The following is a 17,268-nucleotide window of genomic DNA, read 5'->3' on the forward strand; positions in this document are numbered from 1 at the left end:
CACTGTTAGTGAAGCACTGGAAAAGACCAATGAATGACAGAAATACAATGAGTAATTTGTTTCAGCACAGAAAGCTAGAGCTACACTTAAAGACGGGTTACATTTCTTCTTCAGATGCAAATTCTGAATATGGCTGCTTGCAACAATCCCGTAAGTGTCAAGTTACAAGTGTCACTTTATTCTGCCAGTTAAAACTCTGACTGACCTCCAGGCAAAATTGGATGACGAAAAGCTTGAGAGTCTCAGAACATTTCACATGGCTACCAAGAAGATCCCAGCTGTGAAACCCAAAGAAGAAGGGAATCCAGAAATGACAAACTACAGTATTAAGAAAAACCAAACCAGCTTGTTTATGGAAGGTACAAAATCACAGCAGTATAAAGTGAAGGCCTTACACTTTTCAAGGAAGAGATGCCCATCTGACATTACACACACACACACATAGGGTAATCTACTTTCAATAAGAGGAGGCCACATACACTCCAATACCTGTAACAGAAATGGTTATGCCCCACTGATTTGAAAAGCTGCTGTTCTAATCTCTTGAAATGATGCTATTTATTACAGGTTTCCATTTGCGGGAATTAATTAAGTGCACATATCTGTATGTTGTAGAAGCCATTAGTTATAAGACTGAAGGAACCATGCAAGGGACATCCATATAAATCCCAGATTCAACAGTGCAAGTGTCAGATGACAGGACAGGTGCCCTTACTGAAAGCACATCCCTGCTCTTTCACTGAAGAAACACAGTTCCTCTCAAATGCCAATATGTCAAATGTAGGTAGCTGGGCATATCCTCTATTAGTTAACACCTCCATTTATATAAGCACTACTTTTGTTCTTCCATCAGGCAAGGTGATTTCTGATCCCTGCCCCCCACCCCTTCCAAAGGCTTGGAAATTGTGTTTGAGATAATCTGAAACTCACCTGCCATGGAAACGGAGCTGTGGTAGGTCACTCAGACCTGCCCTTGGCTAATGGAAGCCCTGCTCCAAACCTCAAATGCAAAGCCTAATAAAAGGACAAGAATCGTGCAACGGCCTCCCCTGGAAGAATTTATTTTCATTTTCTGGTTTTCAGAAGCGGGGAGCAATGTTTGGGATTTTAGTAAGAAATATATTCCAGGAGCCTGGTAAAAGCATCTTTTCTTTGACAACTGAAATGAACATTAAATGAAATCTGAAAGCTATTTTCCATTGCACAGTCAAAAGCTGACAGAAGGGGGAAAACAGAGGTCACATAGAAGAGAAACATGAAGAAGCAGACAGAGAAAGTGTAGAACAATCATTCTGAATCACTTCTAAAAGTGCTCTAATGGCATTAGGGTCACCCTTACAGAAGCAATCAGAAGAAATTCAGTATTTTTTCTCTACAATCTGCAGCAAATAAATAAGTAAATGGAATACTAATTGGTCAAATTAACACCTGAGCATTAAAAAGACAAACACCAGCTCAGACCTCACCTCTATTTTTACTAGCACTAGCAAGTCTCATGCCACCTTAATAGAAATGTTTGACTAATATGGCTTATCCTAATGCTTTTTACAGCAGGGTAATCAGCAAACTCCCTCCATTCCCATACTGAAATGTGACTACTTTCAAGACTACTGTGTAAACCTAACTGGAGGAAAATCCATATTTTCCCATATTTAGTACCAACTCCTAAATGGCATTTCAACAATCTATAAAGCCTCACTATAGGGCCAGCTGACTACTTATCCAGAAGTTAGAGCAGCAGCAACAGCAGCAGCAGCAGCAAAATTGCTGCAGCAACAACAGATTTTGAGAGCGAGAAACCCAAGGCTCTGGGCTTTCAGATACATACAGCACAAATGATCCATACATATCCTGCTGCATTATCAATTATGCTCTATTTCTACATATAATTCTCTTACAAAGCTCAGGGACTTAGGTCAATTATAGCTCTAATCTGTACTATAGTCTTAGAACAGAGGAATACAAAACATTTAGCAGATCTTAATTGGGTCTGACGTTCCTATGGTACTTTTCTGTGACTTCAGAGCAGTAGGGGGAATGGCTGTGTATAAACTAAGGATACAGGTTATGTTCATAATTATACCTTCTCAACTACAAGGAAATTACCTGAATGCAAATTAAAAATATAAATGAAAGAAGTCATTAATAAGTCTCTCTCCTGACTCCCCTTTTTGAGTAACCATTTTAATGCTATTCACTATCATTCAATTTCTCCACAAAATCAATAGGCATATAGGTGTTCAAGGGATTTGTCTTTTCTGTAAAATACACATGTCCATGTCTGTATAGTATCAGCACTTAACTGTACATTTGATTGCTGTGAATCCTGTGAATTGCTGTTGCACTGACTGCAGGGAAAAATGAAATTGCCAACATTCAGGAGGTTGATGAAGATTCTCAGTCACCCAGGTGGAATTATCTGGAGGGCGAGTCATGGCAACTGGACTTTTCTTTTGGTTAGATACATTTCGCTGCTTGTCCAAGCAGCTTCTTCAGTCTAGAAAGTTGGTTAGGGGGGAAGAAAGCTCTCAGCTCTTTCCAGGGAATAGCACCAACCCACTGGTTAAGGTACGTGGATGACACCTGGGTTAAAATCAGAGTCCAGGAGGTACAGGCCTTCACAGATGATATAAACACCAAAGACGCAAACGTCAAGTTCACCAGGGGAGACACCCAGGATGACACGCTGGCATTTCTAGATTATGAGGTTCTAATTGGGACCTGTGGCAAACTAGAAATAGGGATTTACAGGAAACACACACACAGACCAATACCTGCAGTTTGACTCCCACCATCCACTGCAGCACAAACTAGGAGTCATCAGGACATTACATCACAGGGCAGAAACCATCCCCACCTCCATAGATGCCAAAAAGAAAGAAAACAGACACCTGAGGACAGCCCTTAAGGCCTATGGGTATCCAAATTGGGCCTTTATTAAATCCACGTCTAGATCCAACAAAAAAACTGCAGAGAGAGCTAAGACCCAGAGTCAATGGAAGAATCTTGTCATTCCATACATGGCTGGTGTGTCAGAAAAGATAAAACGGATATTTGGAAATACCACACACCTGTGTTTTTCAAACTCACTGACACACTGAGACAGAGCCTGGTACATCCTAAAGATCAAACACTGAAACATAAGAAGAGCAATGTAGTATATGCAATCCACTGCAGTGAGGAGTGTTCAGAGCTGTACATTGGAGAAACCAAACAGCCTTTACACAAGAGGGTGGCCCAGCATAGGAGGAGCAACAACACAGGACCAGAATCAGCAGTTTACCTGGAGGCCTCAGACACAACTTGTCTCCCATTTTTCATGCTGCTCTTTCATCAGTCCCCAGGAAGATTAAGACCACCTCACAAGGTCACCAGGGAGGCACCACTTAACGACCCACTTGGGGATGAGTGAGGGATTAAGTGTAAGACATTCACATCCCAAAGACTCTACTAATCACTCTCCTATTGTCCCTTCAATGAGACCATCATGTAAGTGAGAGAAGCAGCCACCCTGGAAGACATTTATGGGGTTCCCCCTAACCAACTTCCTAGACTGAAGAAGCTGCTTGGACAAGCAGCAAAACATATCAAACCTAAAGAAAAGAAGTCCAGTTGCCATGACACAACATTCAGGAGTGCTATCAACTGTAGCTGATCTATTGTACTTCCATTCTATACCCCTAATGTAGTAATTCAGGCCAATTTGCTCTGAACAATATCACCTTGTTATCATGAATACCAGTAAGGACATATAAGGGAACATTTGGAATTTAGAGTCACTTTTCAAGTCCAAATCCATCCATCACATGCAACAAAGCCATTCATTAATTTGTATGCTCTTAGAAGCAAGTATGCAATATATTCTGGGTTCCAGAATTCAAAATATCTGTGCATTTTTTCTGTCCTCTATACATCTCAGAGCCACTTAACAGGCAGTAGTTTTTTTTCCTACATGAAAATAATCTCTGAAAGAAAAGCAGCCAGTCAGTCCTTTATTACAGTCAATGACTAATATTCCATTTAGAAAAGCATAAAGGTTAAAACACAAGATTTTAAAAACCCAAAATATTATAAAATAAAATTTGATAAAAATAAAATAATAAAATTAACAACCATGTCTAAATATCAAGGTAATTAATGGCAACAAATTATAAAGACAATAAAGCAAAATTTGGCCACACTGAAAGTAACTGACTTATATTGGTCAGCTAACAACAATTGTACATAAAATAAACCCATACAACAATTGTACATAAAATAAACCCATACAACCTGGAAATGTAGTTAATAAAGGGGTTATAAAACGTAACCATGCATCTTTATACAATGAATGATAAAGTAATACATCTGTCATAGCCCCTTTACCACAAAACAAAGTCTGGAAGAATAGGTGACATTCCTAAACTTTTCATCAAGTACACCTGTTGGGAGTGCATTAAAATGAACTAACTATTCCCATTAAATTTGAAATTAGTTATCTGATTTAGATAACTTGCTGGTCTAAAATAAAGAGATTGGCCACTGAAGAACATATCACTGGGAAGAGCCAACAAATATAATTACCTTTCTATATCCAACACATTTTCTTTTAAATTTCCACCACACTTTTGTAACCCATTATCAGTAATTCATTCTATGATAGGGATAACTGTATAATATTTGTGAATTGATCTTCTTCAAGCTGATTCAAAATTATCCACAAGAATTAGGGGTCCCTGGTCCAAGGGTAGAACATTAACCAATCTAAAAATACACACAGCAAAATGCTGGTCTCCACCCTAATCACACTTGCCTCATAGTGAAGGACTACACTAGGCACATTTCGTACTACTTTAAAAACAGACCTTAAAAATTTAGCTTGTACTCTCTCAAGAGGAGCAGAAGAGCTATATGGTCTGAGATGTGCCCCAAATAAAACCTGTGTAAACTTCTACTAAGAAACAGCAGCGGGTCTAAATAGTGGCCCTCTGGAATCATCACATGGCTGTAGCTGATTGGGGGCATTTTGAACAATATAATCCTGATAGGCTCTGCGCTTACTGGAGGAGTGAAATACTATTCCCAAATATTTAAAGATTTTAACCTGCTCAATCTGATGTCGATTCAGCTGCTAAGCATGCAGTCTAGGGCATTTAGCAAACACCAGGACCTTAATTTTAGAATAATTTATCTCTAATGCTTCATCTTGACAGTATTCAGCTAAAGTGCACAGAACTCATTTTAAACCAACTGGTGTATAAGGTAGCAGTACTGCATCATCCGCATCCAAAAGGATCACAATGTGTTTATCGGCTAGTTTTACAGAGTGGTTTGCAAGGCTATTTAACCTAATCACTACAGAATTAATATACAAATTATATAACAAAGGTTGACAGGATGCAGCCCTCCTTAACTCCTCTATGAATAGTGATTTCTCTGGTGTAATCTCCAGGGATACTACAATGAACTTTTAACCTAGAATTTTCATACAATTTAGTCAGCAGCAGGAGCCAGCGTCTATCCACAAGGGCATTTTTAAGTGCGTACCACATCCTTGATCTAGAGACACAATCAAACACAAACCTAAACTCAATCAAGGCAGCATATAGTGTGAATCCAGCTTTTGTTGTTGTTCAGTCATTAAGTTGTGTCCGACTCTTTGTGACCCCATGAACCACATCATGCCAGGCCTTCCTGTCCTTCACTGCCTCCCTGAGTTTGCTCAGTTTCATGCTCATTGCTTCAGTGATGCTATCTAACCGTCTCATCCTCTGCCGTCCCCTCCTCCTTTTGCCTTCAATCTTTCCCAGCATCAGGGTCTTTTCCAAAGAGTCCTCTCTTTGTATTAGGTGACCAAAGTATCTGAGCTTGAGCTTCAGTATCAATCCTTCCAATGAGCAGTCAGGGTTCATTTCCTTTAAGATTGACTGGTTTGACCTCCTAGCAGTCCAAGGGACTCTTAAGAGTCTTCTCCAGGACCACAGTTCAAAGGCATCAATTCTTCGGCGCTCAGCCTTCTTTATGGTTCAGCTCTCACAGCCATACATTACTACTGGAAAAACCATAGCTTTGACTATGCGGATCTTTGTCAGCAAGGTGATGTCTCTGCTTTTTAATATGCTGTCTAGGTTTGCCATAGCTTTCCTCCCAAGGAGCAAGCGTCTTTTAATTTCATGGCTGCAGTCTCTGTCTGCGATGATCTTGGAGCTCAAATAAATGAAGTCTGTTACTGCTTCCATTTCTACCCCTTCTATTTGGCAGGAAGTGATGGGTCCAGATGCCATGATCTTAGTTTTTTTAATGTTGAATTTCAAGCCAGCTTTCGCACTCTCCTCTTTCACCCTCATCAAGAGACTCTTTAGTTCTTCTTCACTTTCTGCCATTAGGGTGGTATTGTCTGCATATCTGAGGTTATTGATGTTTCTCCCTGAAATCTTAATTCCAGCTTGTGATTCTTCCAGCCTGGCATTTCTCATGATGTACTCTGGACATAAGTTAAATAAGCAGGGTGACAGTATACAGCCTTGTCGTACTCCTTTCCCTATTTTTAACCAATCAGTTCTTCCATGACCAGTTCTAACTGTTGCTTCTTGGCCCACATACAGATTTATCAGGAGACAGGTAAGGTGGTCTGGTACCCTCATCTCTTTCAGGATTTGCCACAGTTTGTTGTGATCCACACAGTCAAAGGCTTTTGCATAGTCAATGAAGCAGAAGTAGATGTTTTTCTGGAACTCTCGTGCTTTCTCCATGATCCAACCAATGTTGGCAATTTGATCTCTAGTTCCTCTGCCTCTTCGAAACCCAGCTTGTACATCCAGTAGTTCTCGGTTCATGTACTGCTGAAGCCTAGCTTGTAGGATTTTGAGCATAACCTTACTAGCATGTGAAATGAGTGCAATTGTGAGATAGTTTGAGCATTCTTTGGCATTGCCCTTCTTTGGAACTGGAATGTAAACTGACCAGCTTTGGCAGTGTATTTTTTCACTAAATGCTATAAAATTAGTATGTTATCTATAATCAAAGGCTGGTTCTAAAATTTTCCTGCTCATTGGCATATATATATCCTGTCCTGACCCAATCTGCAAGTTTGTTATAAAGATGTTTAATATAAAAATGTGCTAATTATGTTTAAAAGACTTATGGGTCAATAATTGGCAGATAAATCATGACTGGTTTTTTATGTATAGGCACTATCATAAATGAGCCCCACATCCTTGGAATTTGGGCAGTTCGCTTTTGTAAAGTGAACAGGAACGCAAATACTGGGGTTGAAAGAAAAACACCAACACCAGCATATACACAAGAGCAGGAAAGCATATCACATATTATGAAAAAGCTCAGATAAAACAATAAGGGGAAAAAGGACATGTTTAGTTATATAATATGAGAAAATTAACTAATTCACTTTATCAGCTCAAATACTGCCACATAGAACTGAGAGAATAGAGAACCTAGTTTTTTCTATGTTCTGTTTTTTCCTTGGTTTGGGGGAAGTTCTGAGGGGTTTTTTTTTAAATTATATTACATCTATTTTAGTATTTATGCTACAGAATGTGTCTCACCTCAAAATAGCAAGAACCAATGCTGCCAATTAAGTAGTTAAGGCCAGTGGTTCCAGGGAGCCATAAGGGGGTTCAGCTGCTACATATGACCCTGTTTGGCCCAGGCTTAACTGAATAATGTAATTGGAATAATGTAAATGTGACTCCTGAAACTAAATTATGGGGGAAAGGATATGAATTGCCAAAAGATTGAACCATGCAGGAATCAGCAACCATAAACAACTGCTTCTTGAGGCTGGGGAAGAAGAGGAATTTCATCCCCCCTCTGTATCTCTTTTTCCCTACGCTCTCTTTTTAGGCAGCAAGCATATATTCTCTAGCTCTAGACTGAGCAAAATCCTAAATAATTTTACTTCTATTTGTGGTAGGAAAAAGAGAGCATATGCATAATTAATATAGTGGAAAAGAGGAAATGTCCAAGGACATGACTAATATAAAGTCGGTAGGTTGAAAAACTAGATTTGCTGGGAGCAGCCTGTGCATGTAGGCCAAAATAATTAAGATAAATCCAATCAAGACAGCAAAAGAGTTGGTGAGAAACCTACATTTGTTTAAACTGCCTAAAGATGCTGCCATTTTCATTCACTCCCAGGTTGTGTTAGGATTACAATTCCTGGATTTTCCTGAGAATTCTGGAAGCAGCACATCTAAAGGAGACTAGAATGCTACAACTCCTTTTCTAATACTATATCCAACAAATTTTGGAGTAATTATACTGGCTCCTGGACCTGGTTCCTTTCCTATCACAAACTGGTATCTTCATGTCTTTCATAACGTATCTCCCTCTGTACTTTAAGAACAGATGAGAGAATATGCTCCTTTCAATTACAGCAGGAAGTCAATGAAGTGAAGTGCTTCCAATGGTAGCCCTAAAGCTTTGGAGTGAGCTTCCTGGTTCCCACTAGGGGCGTCTCTCTATCTTTCAAGGGTTTTTTGAGGGGGTGGCGGGCGAGTGAATATTAGTTTGTGAATGTCATAGAATCACAGTGTCACAGCATGTATGAGTTTAAGGTGACTTTATCGTTCATCTTATCCATCCCCCTATTCTAATAGTCATTTCTAAACGAGTAACAGACAGTCATCAAGCTCCCACCCCCTGCTAGAGTGGGACTAGTACTGTTCTAGGCAGAATGTTCCATTACTAAACAATTCTAATCACGAGGATATTCTTCCTTATATTAAAATTAAATCTCAGTTCTTTTCATTACATCCCGTTGGTCCTTATCTGCTCTTAGTTTCAACAGACTCTGCTTCTTCTTGTATCTGATAGCTTTATATATATTTATAGACTACAGCAGGGTTTCTCAAGCAGGATTCTGTGGAATCCTAGGGTTCTGTGAGGTCATTAGGGGTTCCCTGGGAGATCATGATTTATTTAAAAAATTATTTCAAATTTGGGCAATGTGCTCTCATAGTGATGAGCAGAGACCAAACAAAAATCTAGTTACAACACTTTCTGAGATCTCTGGTAGTGTGCAGTAGGACTATGTTTATTTGGTTGAATTCATTCTTAATTTTTGATGAGAGATAGGGGAGACTGTTGATAAAATAATGCTGTATTGCAGGAAGGGGGGAATATATTGCAGGAAGGGAGAGAGAAGTGCATTTTTCAAGAAATTAATGGACTTGTCCAACTTAGTCTGTGACATCAGTCTCCCCCTCCCGCATCTTTTCCCTGCAGTTTTCCTGTAGTCATTTTATCCCATTATTTTAAATAAATTTCATACATGTTTATTCAGTCATGTCTGAGGGTCCAATGTGGCAATTTTTGAAGAGGAGGTGTGAAAGAGAAGAGGAGGATTCTAGAACAGACAATACTTATAAGTTTAATGATGATAATGATAATGAAGAATTTAAATCTTCTCAGACATTTCCCTGCACTGGTACATCAAAGGACTCACAAAAAAGGTCTGTCTTTACAATGAAAGCTATTTATCAATGGGTTTTACATGGACTGGTGATCCAAGATGTCTTATTCCACTGTGCCTCATCTGTGGCAAACAACTTACAAATGCAGCAATGGCGCCAGCAAAATTAAAAAGACACTTAACTACAAATCACAGCCATACGACAAGCAAATGTTCTGATTATTTTAAACAACTACTGGAATCACAGAACACACACAGTAAAGCTTTTGTTAATAAAATAACAGTAAAAAAGCCCAAGAAGCAAGTTATTTAGTCACTGAACTTATTACATAGCAAAAGAAAAGTCATGCTTTTGGTGAGAAAGTAATCATGTCAGCATGTAAAATAATAAACTAATTGTTCGTTTAAGAACACTGTTAATGTACATATACAGGCCTAGGCATGAAACGAATAGAATAAATTTGTAACTTCAGGCCTATATTTGAGCCTGAATGTGCAGGGGTTCCCTGAGGCCTGAAAAATAGGGTTCCTCCAGGGTCAAAAGGTTGAGAAAGGCTGGACTACAGAGTTCTCTTTGGAAAGCTGAATATACCCAATTCCATCAATTCAGTTGTTCTTCATAAGGTTTGGTTTCCAAATCCTTTATGATCTTAGTAACTCTTCTGTAAGACTACTCCAGCTTCTTTATGTCTATTGAAACTGCAATGCTCAGAACTGGAGACAGTACTCCAACTAGAATCTATCTAGCAGAGAATACAAAGTAACTATTACTTCTCATGATCTGGATGCAATTGTTCTGTTATATGGGTGAAGACTGGATTGGTCTTTCTAGCTGCTGCATGACACTGCCTGTTCATGTTCATCTGGTTATCAGCTAGTCCTAGATCCATGTCACATGCATTGCTACCAAGCAGAAATTCTCCAATCTTGTACCTTTTCATTTTTCCTAATCAGATGCAGGTCTTTATATTTGTTGTACATCACAGAATGTGTAGAATCTTATCAGATTCATATCAGTGGAAGTAGGAGGACCGTAGTTAAATTTCCAGTATACTATTCAGTTTAATAAAGGATTATTGACTATACAGCAGTACTGTCAACAATTAGACCAATATAATGAATACAATTCTTAGTGACTGGCGTGGATCTAGGGCTAAAATTCCACAGCATCTTGTGAGACCAAGCTATCGCATGCAATTCTTGCCATTATAAAAAAATCTGAAAATCAGCGCAATCCCCACCCTTTCTCAGATCCTGCCAACAGTCTCAAAGCCTTCCCTACTCTTAATGAGCATGTAGATTCTCCTTAGTTATTCAAACACTGAATGGTAATTGAACTGTATTTATAGGATTGTGTGTGTTTGTGTGTACATATACGTGTATATGTATCCATACACCATTCAGTGCAGAAAGTGGCATGTTTAAGAATAGATCCTGCATTACTACACAAACCCCATCTACTCCCATGGTTGGTGATCTGAATGTGCTTATGATCAATTTCCTAAACAGATAATTCTAATATATAATTGCTGTTCAAAAGGAAGAAGTGTTACTAAAATTAAGAAGGAATCCATCCATCCATCCATCTATCCATCCATGCATGCATGCATCCATGATTTAAATCCTGCCTCTTGTTCAGGAGCTCCCCCTGAATTAGTGTACAAAGGAGTCCCCTCTCATTCTTCAGAACAACAACTCTGTGAGATGAGAGAGAATGAATGGCCCAAGTCACCCAGGGAGCTTCTATTACTGAAGGTGGACCTAAATCTGTATCTCCATGGTGCAACACTTTAACCACTACAACACAGTGGCTCTCAGAATAAAAATAGCAGAAAACAAAATAAGATATGAAAATGCTATTCAAGTTCATGGTATAAAGATTTCTATACTGTAGCTGACCTTAAAAAAACATTTTTTTTCCTTTCCTTTCCATCAAATTCAGTGAATCCTAAGTGGGAGTGTACGGGTGTATGCAAATAACTATATAAAAGACAAGAACACTCTATAAGTTGAGAGGGACTAAAATGATTAGGGCTCTTTTTAACTTGAGGAAATGTGAGAAATTTATAACATTAAAAAAAAGGAAACAACGTTAACATTAAAGGATTGGAGATAACAAGGCAACAGCTTTGTCCTTTCAAACAAGAACAGGATATTGGACAAAATATGGAATCAAGAATTGTCCTGGTGTCCACACACATTGAACCGAAATTTAGTAATGGAAGACAATGAAGGAATTCAATACACTTATGGTAATTTTATTATTTGTTTGCCAGCACCATACATCCTGAAAAACTAACTAAAAATTCATTCTACCATTTGAAAGGTAAACTTTTTATGATAAAATCTCTGACAATGATCCTAATCATAAAATATTCCCATCAGAAAGTTACTCACTATCTGCCTCTGTTGATGACATCAAGCAGCACAGAATAGCTGCTACCACAACAAATGTTGAGATGCTGAAGTTAGGCTTCATATTCCAAAGCAGAGAAAGTGGTCAATACATCCAGTGTCACAGGTGCAAATTTATTCCTGCAATCAAAGAAAAAACAAATGAATCAGACCTCAAACAACTCCAAACACATTTGAAAAGCAGGCTGCATTTCCCATTCCAATGAGCAGATGCCTCGTTCCATAGCACTCATGCAAACTACAAATCTTGACTGCTTACTGTAGCTCTGTGTTACACTACTTTATTTCATGGCAAGTACTGCAGTTCACAACCATTGGCTTTTATATGTATAAACAAATAATTCTTACAGACCTTTTCAGATGATATGTTTTCTTATATAGGTAGCAGGAATGAAGGTATCCATGCTACTTCTCAAAGTGAATGGAGATAAGTATTTACAAGTAGTTCTGGAACAGGGTCAACTAACACATTTTTTAATTAATAGAACAATGATATGAAAAGAAATGACAAAGAATTAGACTGGAACCAAAGCAAATGATGGACACAAGTTACTCTTGTTCAATGTACTGCTTCCTACTGTCATTTGCTTCATTGAGAAAAATATATGTATATCCAGTTTTCTCCTACAAGACAAATGGTTTTGAGAGAATTGAAAATCAGTCAAATAATATGGTGAAAAGTACAAACTCATACCCACAAGGCTCAGCTCTGGAAAGTCACCTTATTTCCCTTATTAATTATTTTAAAGATGAAAGAGGGTCTAATCACAATAACTAGATCATATATACAGTTGTTAAATATGGTTCTCTCATGTATACTCAGCTAAAGTATCTACTAGCAATGTCTTTCTCCAGATAATAACCAAATATTGCAGAGTTGACAATCTGATCTTCAGCGATAACTATTCAGTACATCTGAAATATCAAATATTTCCCATATTTTATGACACCCTCAGAAAATAAATTCAATTTTGATCTTAAGCTAAACAGATTTATGATTTTCTTTCAGCATCAAGATGGCTATAAAGTCTACTAAAAAACTCGATGAACTGCATGTTATCTAAATGTCATTTCATAGTTCTGCTCTCTCAAACACCATTTATTGCTTTCTATGTGAGCTCTAGGAGTATGAGTTTTATTCAATTTAATTTGGAGACCCATCAACTAAAGCTTTAATAGCAGATTAAAATTTCCCCTCCACCAAATTAGTCAGTGGAGCTAAGATTGAAGACTATCATGCATGCCTCACAAATATTCTGGCACTTTCTTTCTTGTGCTAAGTTTGATTTAAAATAACTTTTAAAAGATCCTGCCTTATACAATCGAAGTTTTTTTTCAAGATATGGTAAGTCCCTACACATAAGAGAAACTATACTCTGCCTCCACTATTGGTAAAAATTCCCATTTTGGTTAAGAGAAAGAAATTCTACTAAAACTGGTCTAAGAAATCTTAAGGCCACATTCCCATTCATGTAATCTTTTGGGAGCCACGCATCAATGGTAGGATGGATCCCTTGCCATTCAGCATCAACAATACTGGGCTAGATAGATCACTGGCTAAAGTAGTATATTAAGTAATATATCTTCCAAAAAAAAGTGAAATGTCCCAGGAACATTTAAAATGTCAAACTCTAATGGAATCATATGTTCTATCTCAGTGTCGAGTTTTCATTCTGCTTTCAGTTCTTCAGGATTACTCAGTATGCAAAACTGTACAAATTAAAAATATAGCATCAATTAGAACTAACTCTCCTAAATGTATTAAGGGCACTATCATAGCTAACAAGGTATTAAATCACAAAGAAAAAAAATGTGCACAAGTTTGTTTGAAATTCTGACATCTCTTTTCTAAAAGAAACCCAACTGGACAGATTGGAGAGTTGTGCCTTTCCCAACCTCAGAATCATTTTAAAAAACTCACAAAAATGAAAGTAGTAGAAATATGCAAAAAGAATTTGATTATTCAAACAAAGCATGAGAAATAGCATTTACTATTTATGCCTAGAATTACACAAATTATTGCGACAGCATAAAAATTGATGAATGAATAAACGAATGAATGAATGTGCTTGCCTAGTAATCAACCTTATGGGAATCTCTAAAAGCAGCCTTCCATAGCCCAGTTCCATTCAGTTTTTCTACAAAATAATCACCCAGCCAATCAGGGGATGATGGAAGTCATATTTCAAAACCTATGAGAAGCTGCAGATTCAGAACACTAATATGAAGACTTGAAACATCTCCTCAAATGGTCCAGCAAGTAGGTTACTCAACTGAGCAGCAGATAGAAAAGCTAAATCTAATATCAAAAAGAAAATGGAAGGAACAGGCTACAAAGGTAAAGTACATAGCTTATAGTACTTATGTTGTTTTAATTTGAAAAACAAAATGTGGACTAGATGAATGAAGTTGCCTTCAGTTTCCTTGGCATGATAATGCACGTGATTTGTCATTGCCTTTATTCCCCTAAGAATAAGCTGACTCACTAGGTTAATTAAATTCTGACTATGTGAAGGGGCATAAGTTGGCCAAGTGATTGTGAAACTAGTGGATGTCAATCACCTTTTGATACAACACCAAGGAAAAAAAAGTGTGCATAGTTTATGACAACGTTTACACATTGATGGATGGGAGAAGTACCCTAACAGAATATTCTATAGATCAGTATGGCAATATTAGAGGAAAGAAAGCAAAATCATTGCCTTAGAAAGTATAATTAGAGGAAGACAGTAAGAGAATTGCTGTGGCAATAGTGACATGTATGCATGTCATTCTGTATATCGACTACATTAGTCTTTTTAACACTTGCAGAGTTTATTAGCTATATTAACGCTGTATTTGATATACAAATCAGGCCTGGCTTTTATTCTCTGTAAGAATTCTACCTGGAATAGATATTATAACCATTCAGTTATTACCAAACAATTCCTCTTCACTAAATCTCAAACACACATTATTAATCTTGTCTTCCTTAGTCTTGTTTTATTTGGAAAACTATAGCATAATAAATAATAGAGTAATTAATTTCTAATAAAATAATAGAACCGAAACTGCAAAATCTCAGGAACTAGTCCAGCACTTTACAAAGACACTCTCTAGGAATCTATCACATGTTCCCAGGCCACAGTTGCTAGAAAACCAATACAACAACATCTTAAGTAGGAACAAAGCAGTCCAGGCATGATGTTACTAGAGACCAGAAACACTGAAATGAACATTACATATATCAGAACTCTCTTTAAGAGATGTCTCAAATAAGCAACTCTAAATAACTCTCCAAGTTATATCTGTAGATATTCTACTTAACAACTTAAGATAGAGGGCATAATCGCTATATTTGTGAGGCTCATAAAATACACCACAAATAATTTAGAGATATTACTATAAGAAAGACATGGTATCTGTGATGCTGAGGGTCTCTTCAAGACTATTTATCCCTGTAGAGAGAGTCTTACTAAAACTATTATTATTCAGCAGGTATACTTGTTCACTAGCAAAGGAGTTGGAAAGCTCTTTTAAACAACTGAAATGTTGGGCTAAAAAGTATGCATCTCTTTGTGCATCTGAATCTTCTCATCATCAGCATGCTACACTGGTCTCACACACACACACACAAAACACAGGGTTCTTTTTGTCACCCAACTGTGCTCAGCATATCACGCCTCCTTAATTGAAATGCAGGAAGTGTTTATAGGAGTAGTCCAAAATTCCGTAAGGGCTTGTTGATTGATTGGTACAAAATCACAGTTCTAGCAGAGGAAAGAAGCTTTGTTGTGGAACAATCCTTTAAAATGTCACAGAGCTGCCTCTCTCACCTTGATCCTGACATGATGTATAATCAGTTCACATGTAAGCAATGAATGATGCTTCTTATTACAGCTTTATTAGGTTTAATTCCCATTTTTTCCTCTCATTCCACAGCATAACATTTCCTTCACCCTGCTGTTGATACACTCAGAATTGTTACAGTGATGAGAATAGTAGCAATACACTATTAGGCAGAGAGTACAATCTTAAAGCATGTTTATATTCTAACTCAGGAACATTTGTGAAACAATTCTTACTGTTTGTTAATGTGTTTGATGGGGAAAGAACCTTTCCATTTCTTTGAAAAAGCTAAAGTATTCATGGCTACAGTAATAATAAGAGCCATGCATTGTGTTCCATGTCAGACTACAGTAAAAAAATAAATCATTATGACTAGTACTTTATCTCTGAAGGCCACTGTAGTTAGGAGCACTTAATAGAAGGTTCATGAATGAGGTGGTGACTCACTGACTAGAGTTTAGAAACTTGTAAATCGGCTATAAAAATGGAGCTAGTCAAATATTCTACATAATAAGACACAGAAGGCAAAGGGAATATAAAATTTGATTAAAGAAGTCAGAAGATGATGAAATAAGCATTATGACCACTTAATTCTTCTTTTTAATATTTATTTATTTATTTATTTGATATGCTTTACAATATGTTTCCTGGTTTCTTAAAATACAAGCAAGTGCTTGAAAAAGGATAAATATGCTGCAGATGTTGCAAAATAGCTAGATTGAAAAATACCAAATTCTCCTACATCAGTCAGAGCATATAATAAATTAACATTGATTGTAACAATGCAAGACCAATTTTGGGGAGTAATAAAACAGGCTTTAGAAATAATTAAACCAGATTTTATTGTCTAGGGTCTTTTCATTCAAAGAAAACCAAACTGCTGAATATTCAAGACTGTTGTTTTTGGCTTTGCATGCTGGACAATATTATAAGTAAGAAACTACAGTTTACTAATCGCAATGGATGAATTTGTACCTCATGAAAAATAAAACGTAAATGAGCCACATTATGGCTTTGTTATTAGTTGGTGCTCTCTCCCTTCTCTCTTGCAAGATGCACACATGCACGGATAAAATAATTTAGTAAATAAATGATTTAGGTAAGACAGTGTAATTTTCAGTACAACTGCTAATACTTATCCCATCCTCCTGGAGAGATGCAAAATCATTTAAGAAATGGTTCAGGAAATATTTCTAACCAAGAATTAAGGTCTTGACTCATACATCTTGGTCTTGACTCATACATCTTGGTCTTGATGGTTTTCTGAATATTACAGACTGGTAGACAAAAGTTGGCTAGCAGTACCCACATATTTGGGCCAAATTGAGATTCTATACAAAGCAGACTTTTCACTTAATGACTTATATTTAAAGTTTGCTGATCATAGTTTCCTGTACAGTTTTCTGATTTATATGTGTAATCAAAGATCTATTTGAGTATAATTTTTAAAACATTCAGGGGTGGGGTGGGGTGGGGAGGGCGGGAGAGATCTTCTTTCACATCTAGGTATGTTGCAATTTCCCTGCATGGCCTCAGTTCAGTTTAACACTACAAAAGATTTATCCAAACAGATAATATAATCAAATAACAGTGACAAGCATAAATCACAGCTC

The 17,268-nt window shown here is 37.3% G+C and overlaps 1 protein-coding gene across 6 annotated transcripts in view; it reads right to left on the reverse strand.

Annotated features, from left to right (window-relative positions):
* PTPRF (protein tyrosine phosphatase receptor type F) overlaps positions 1 to 17,268 on the reverse strand; it is a 513,056-nt gene that overhangs the window by 298,135 nt on the left and 197,653 nt on the right. For all 6 annotated transcript variants that reach the window (XM_088153593.1, XM_088153590.1, XM_088153592.1 and 3 more), the window contains one exon: positions 11,810 to 11,947. In XM_088153593.1, the coding sequence (XP_088009719.1) occupies positions 11,810 to 11,891 (82 nt within the window). In that variant the 5' untranslated portion in view covers positions 11,892 to 11,947. The remainder of the gene's footprint in view (positions 1 to 11,809; positions 11,948 to 17,268) is intronic.

This window comes from Python bivittatus, unplaced genomic scaffold, assembly GCF_059951505.1.
Source record: "Python bivittatus isolate LINGU-HERP-01145 unplaced genomic scaffold, Pbiv_v1 ctg000700_np1212, whole genome shotgun sequence".
Taxonomy (NCBI): domain Eukaryota; kingdom Metazoa; phylum Chordata; class Lepidosauria; order Squamata; family Pythonidae; genus Python; species Python bivittatus.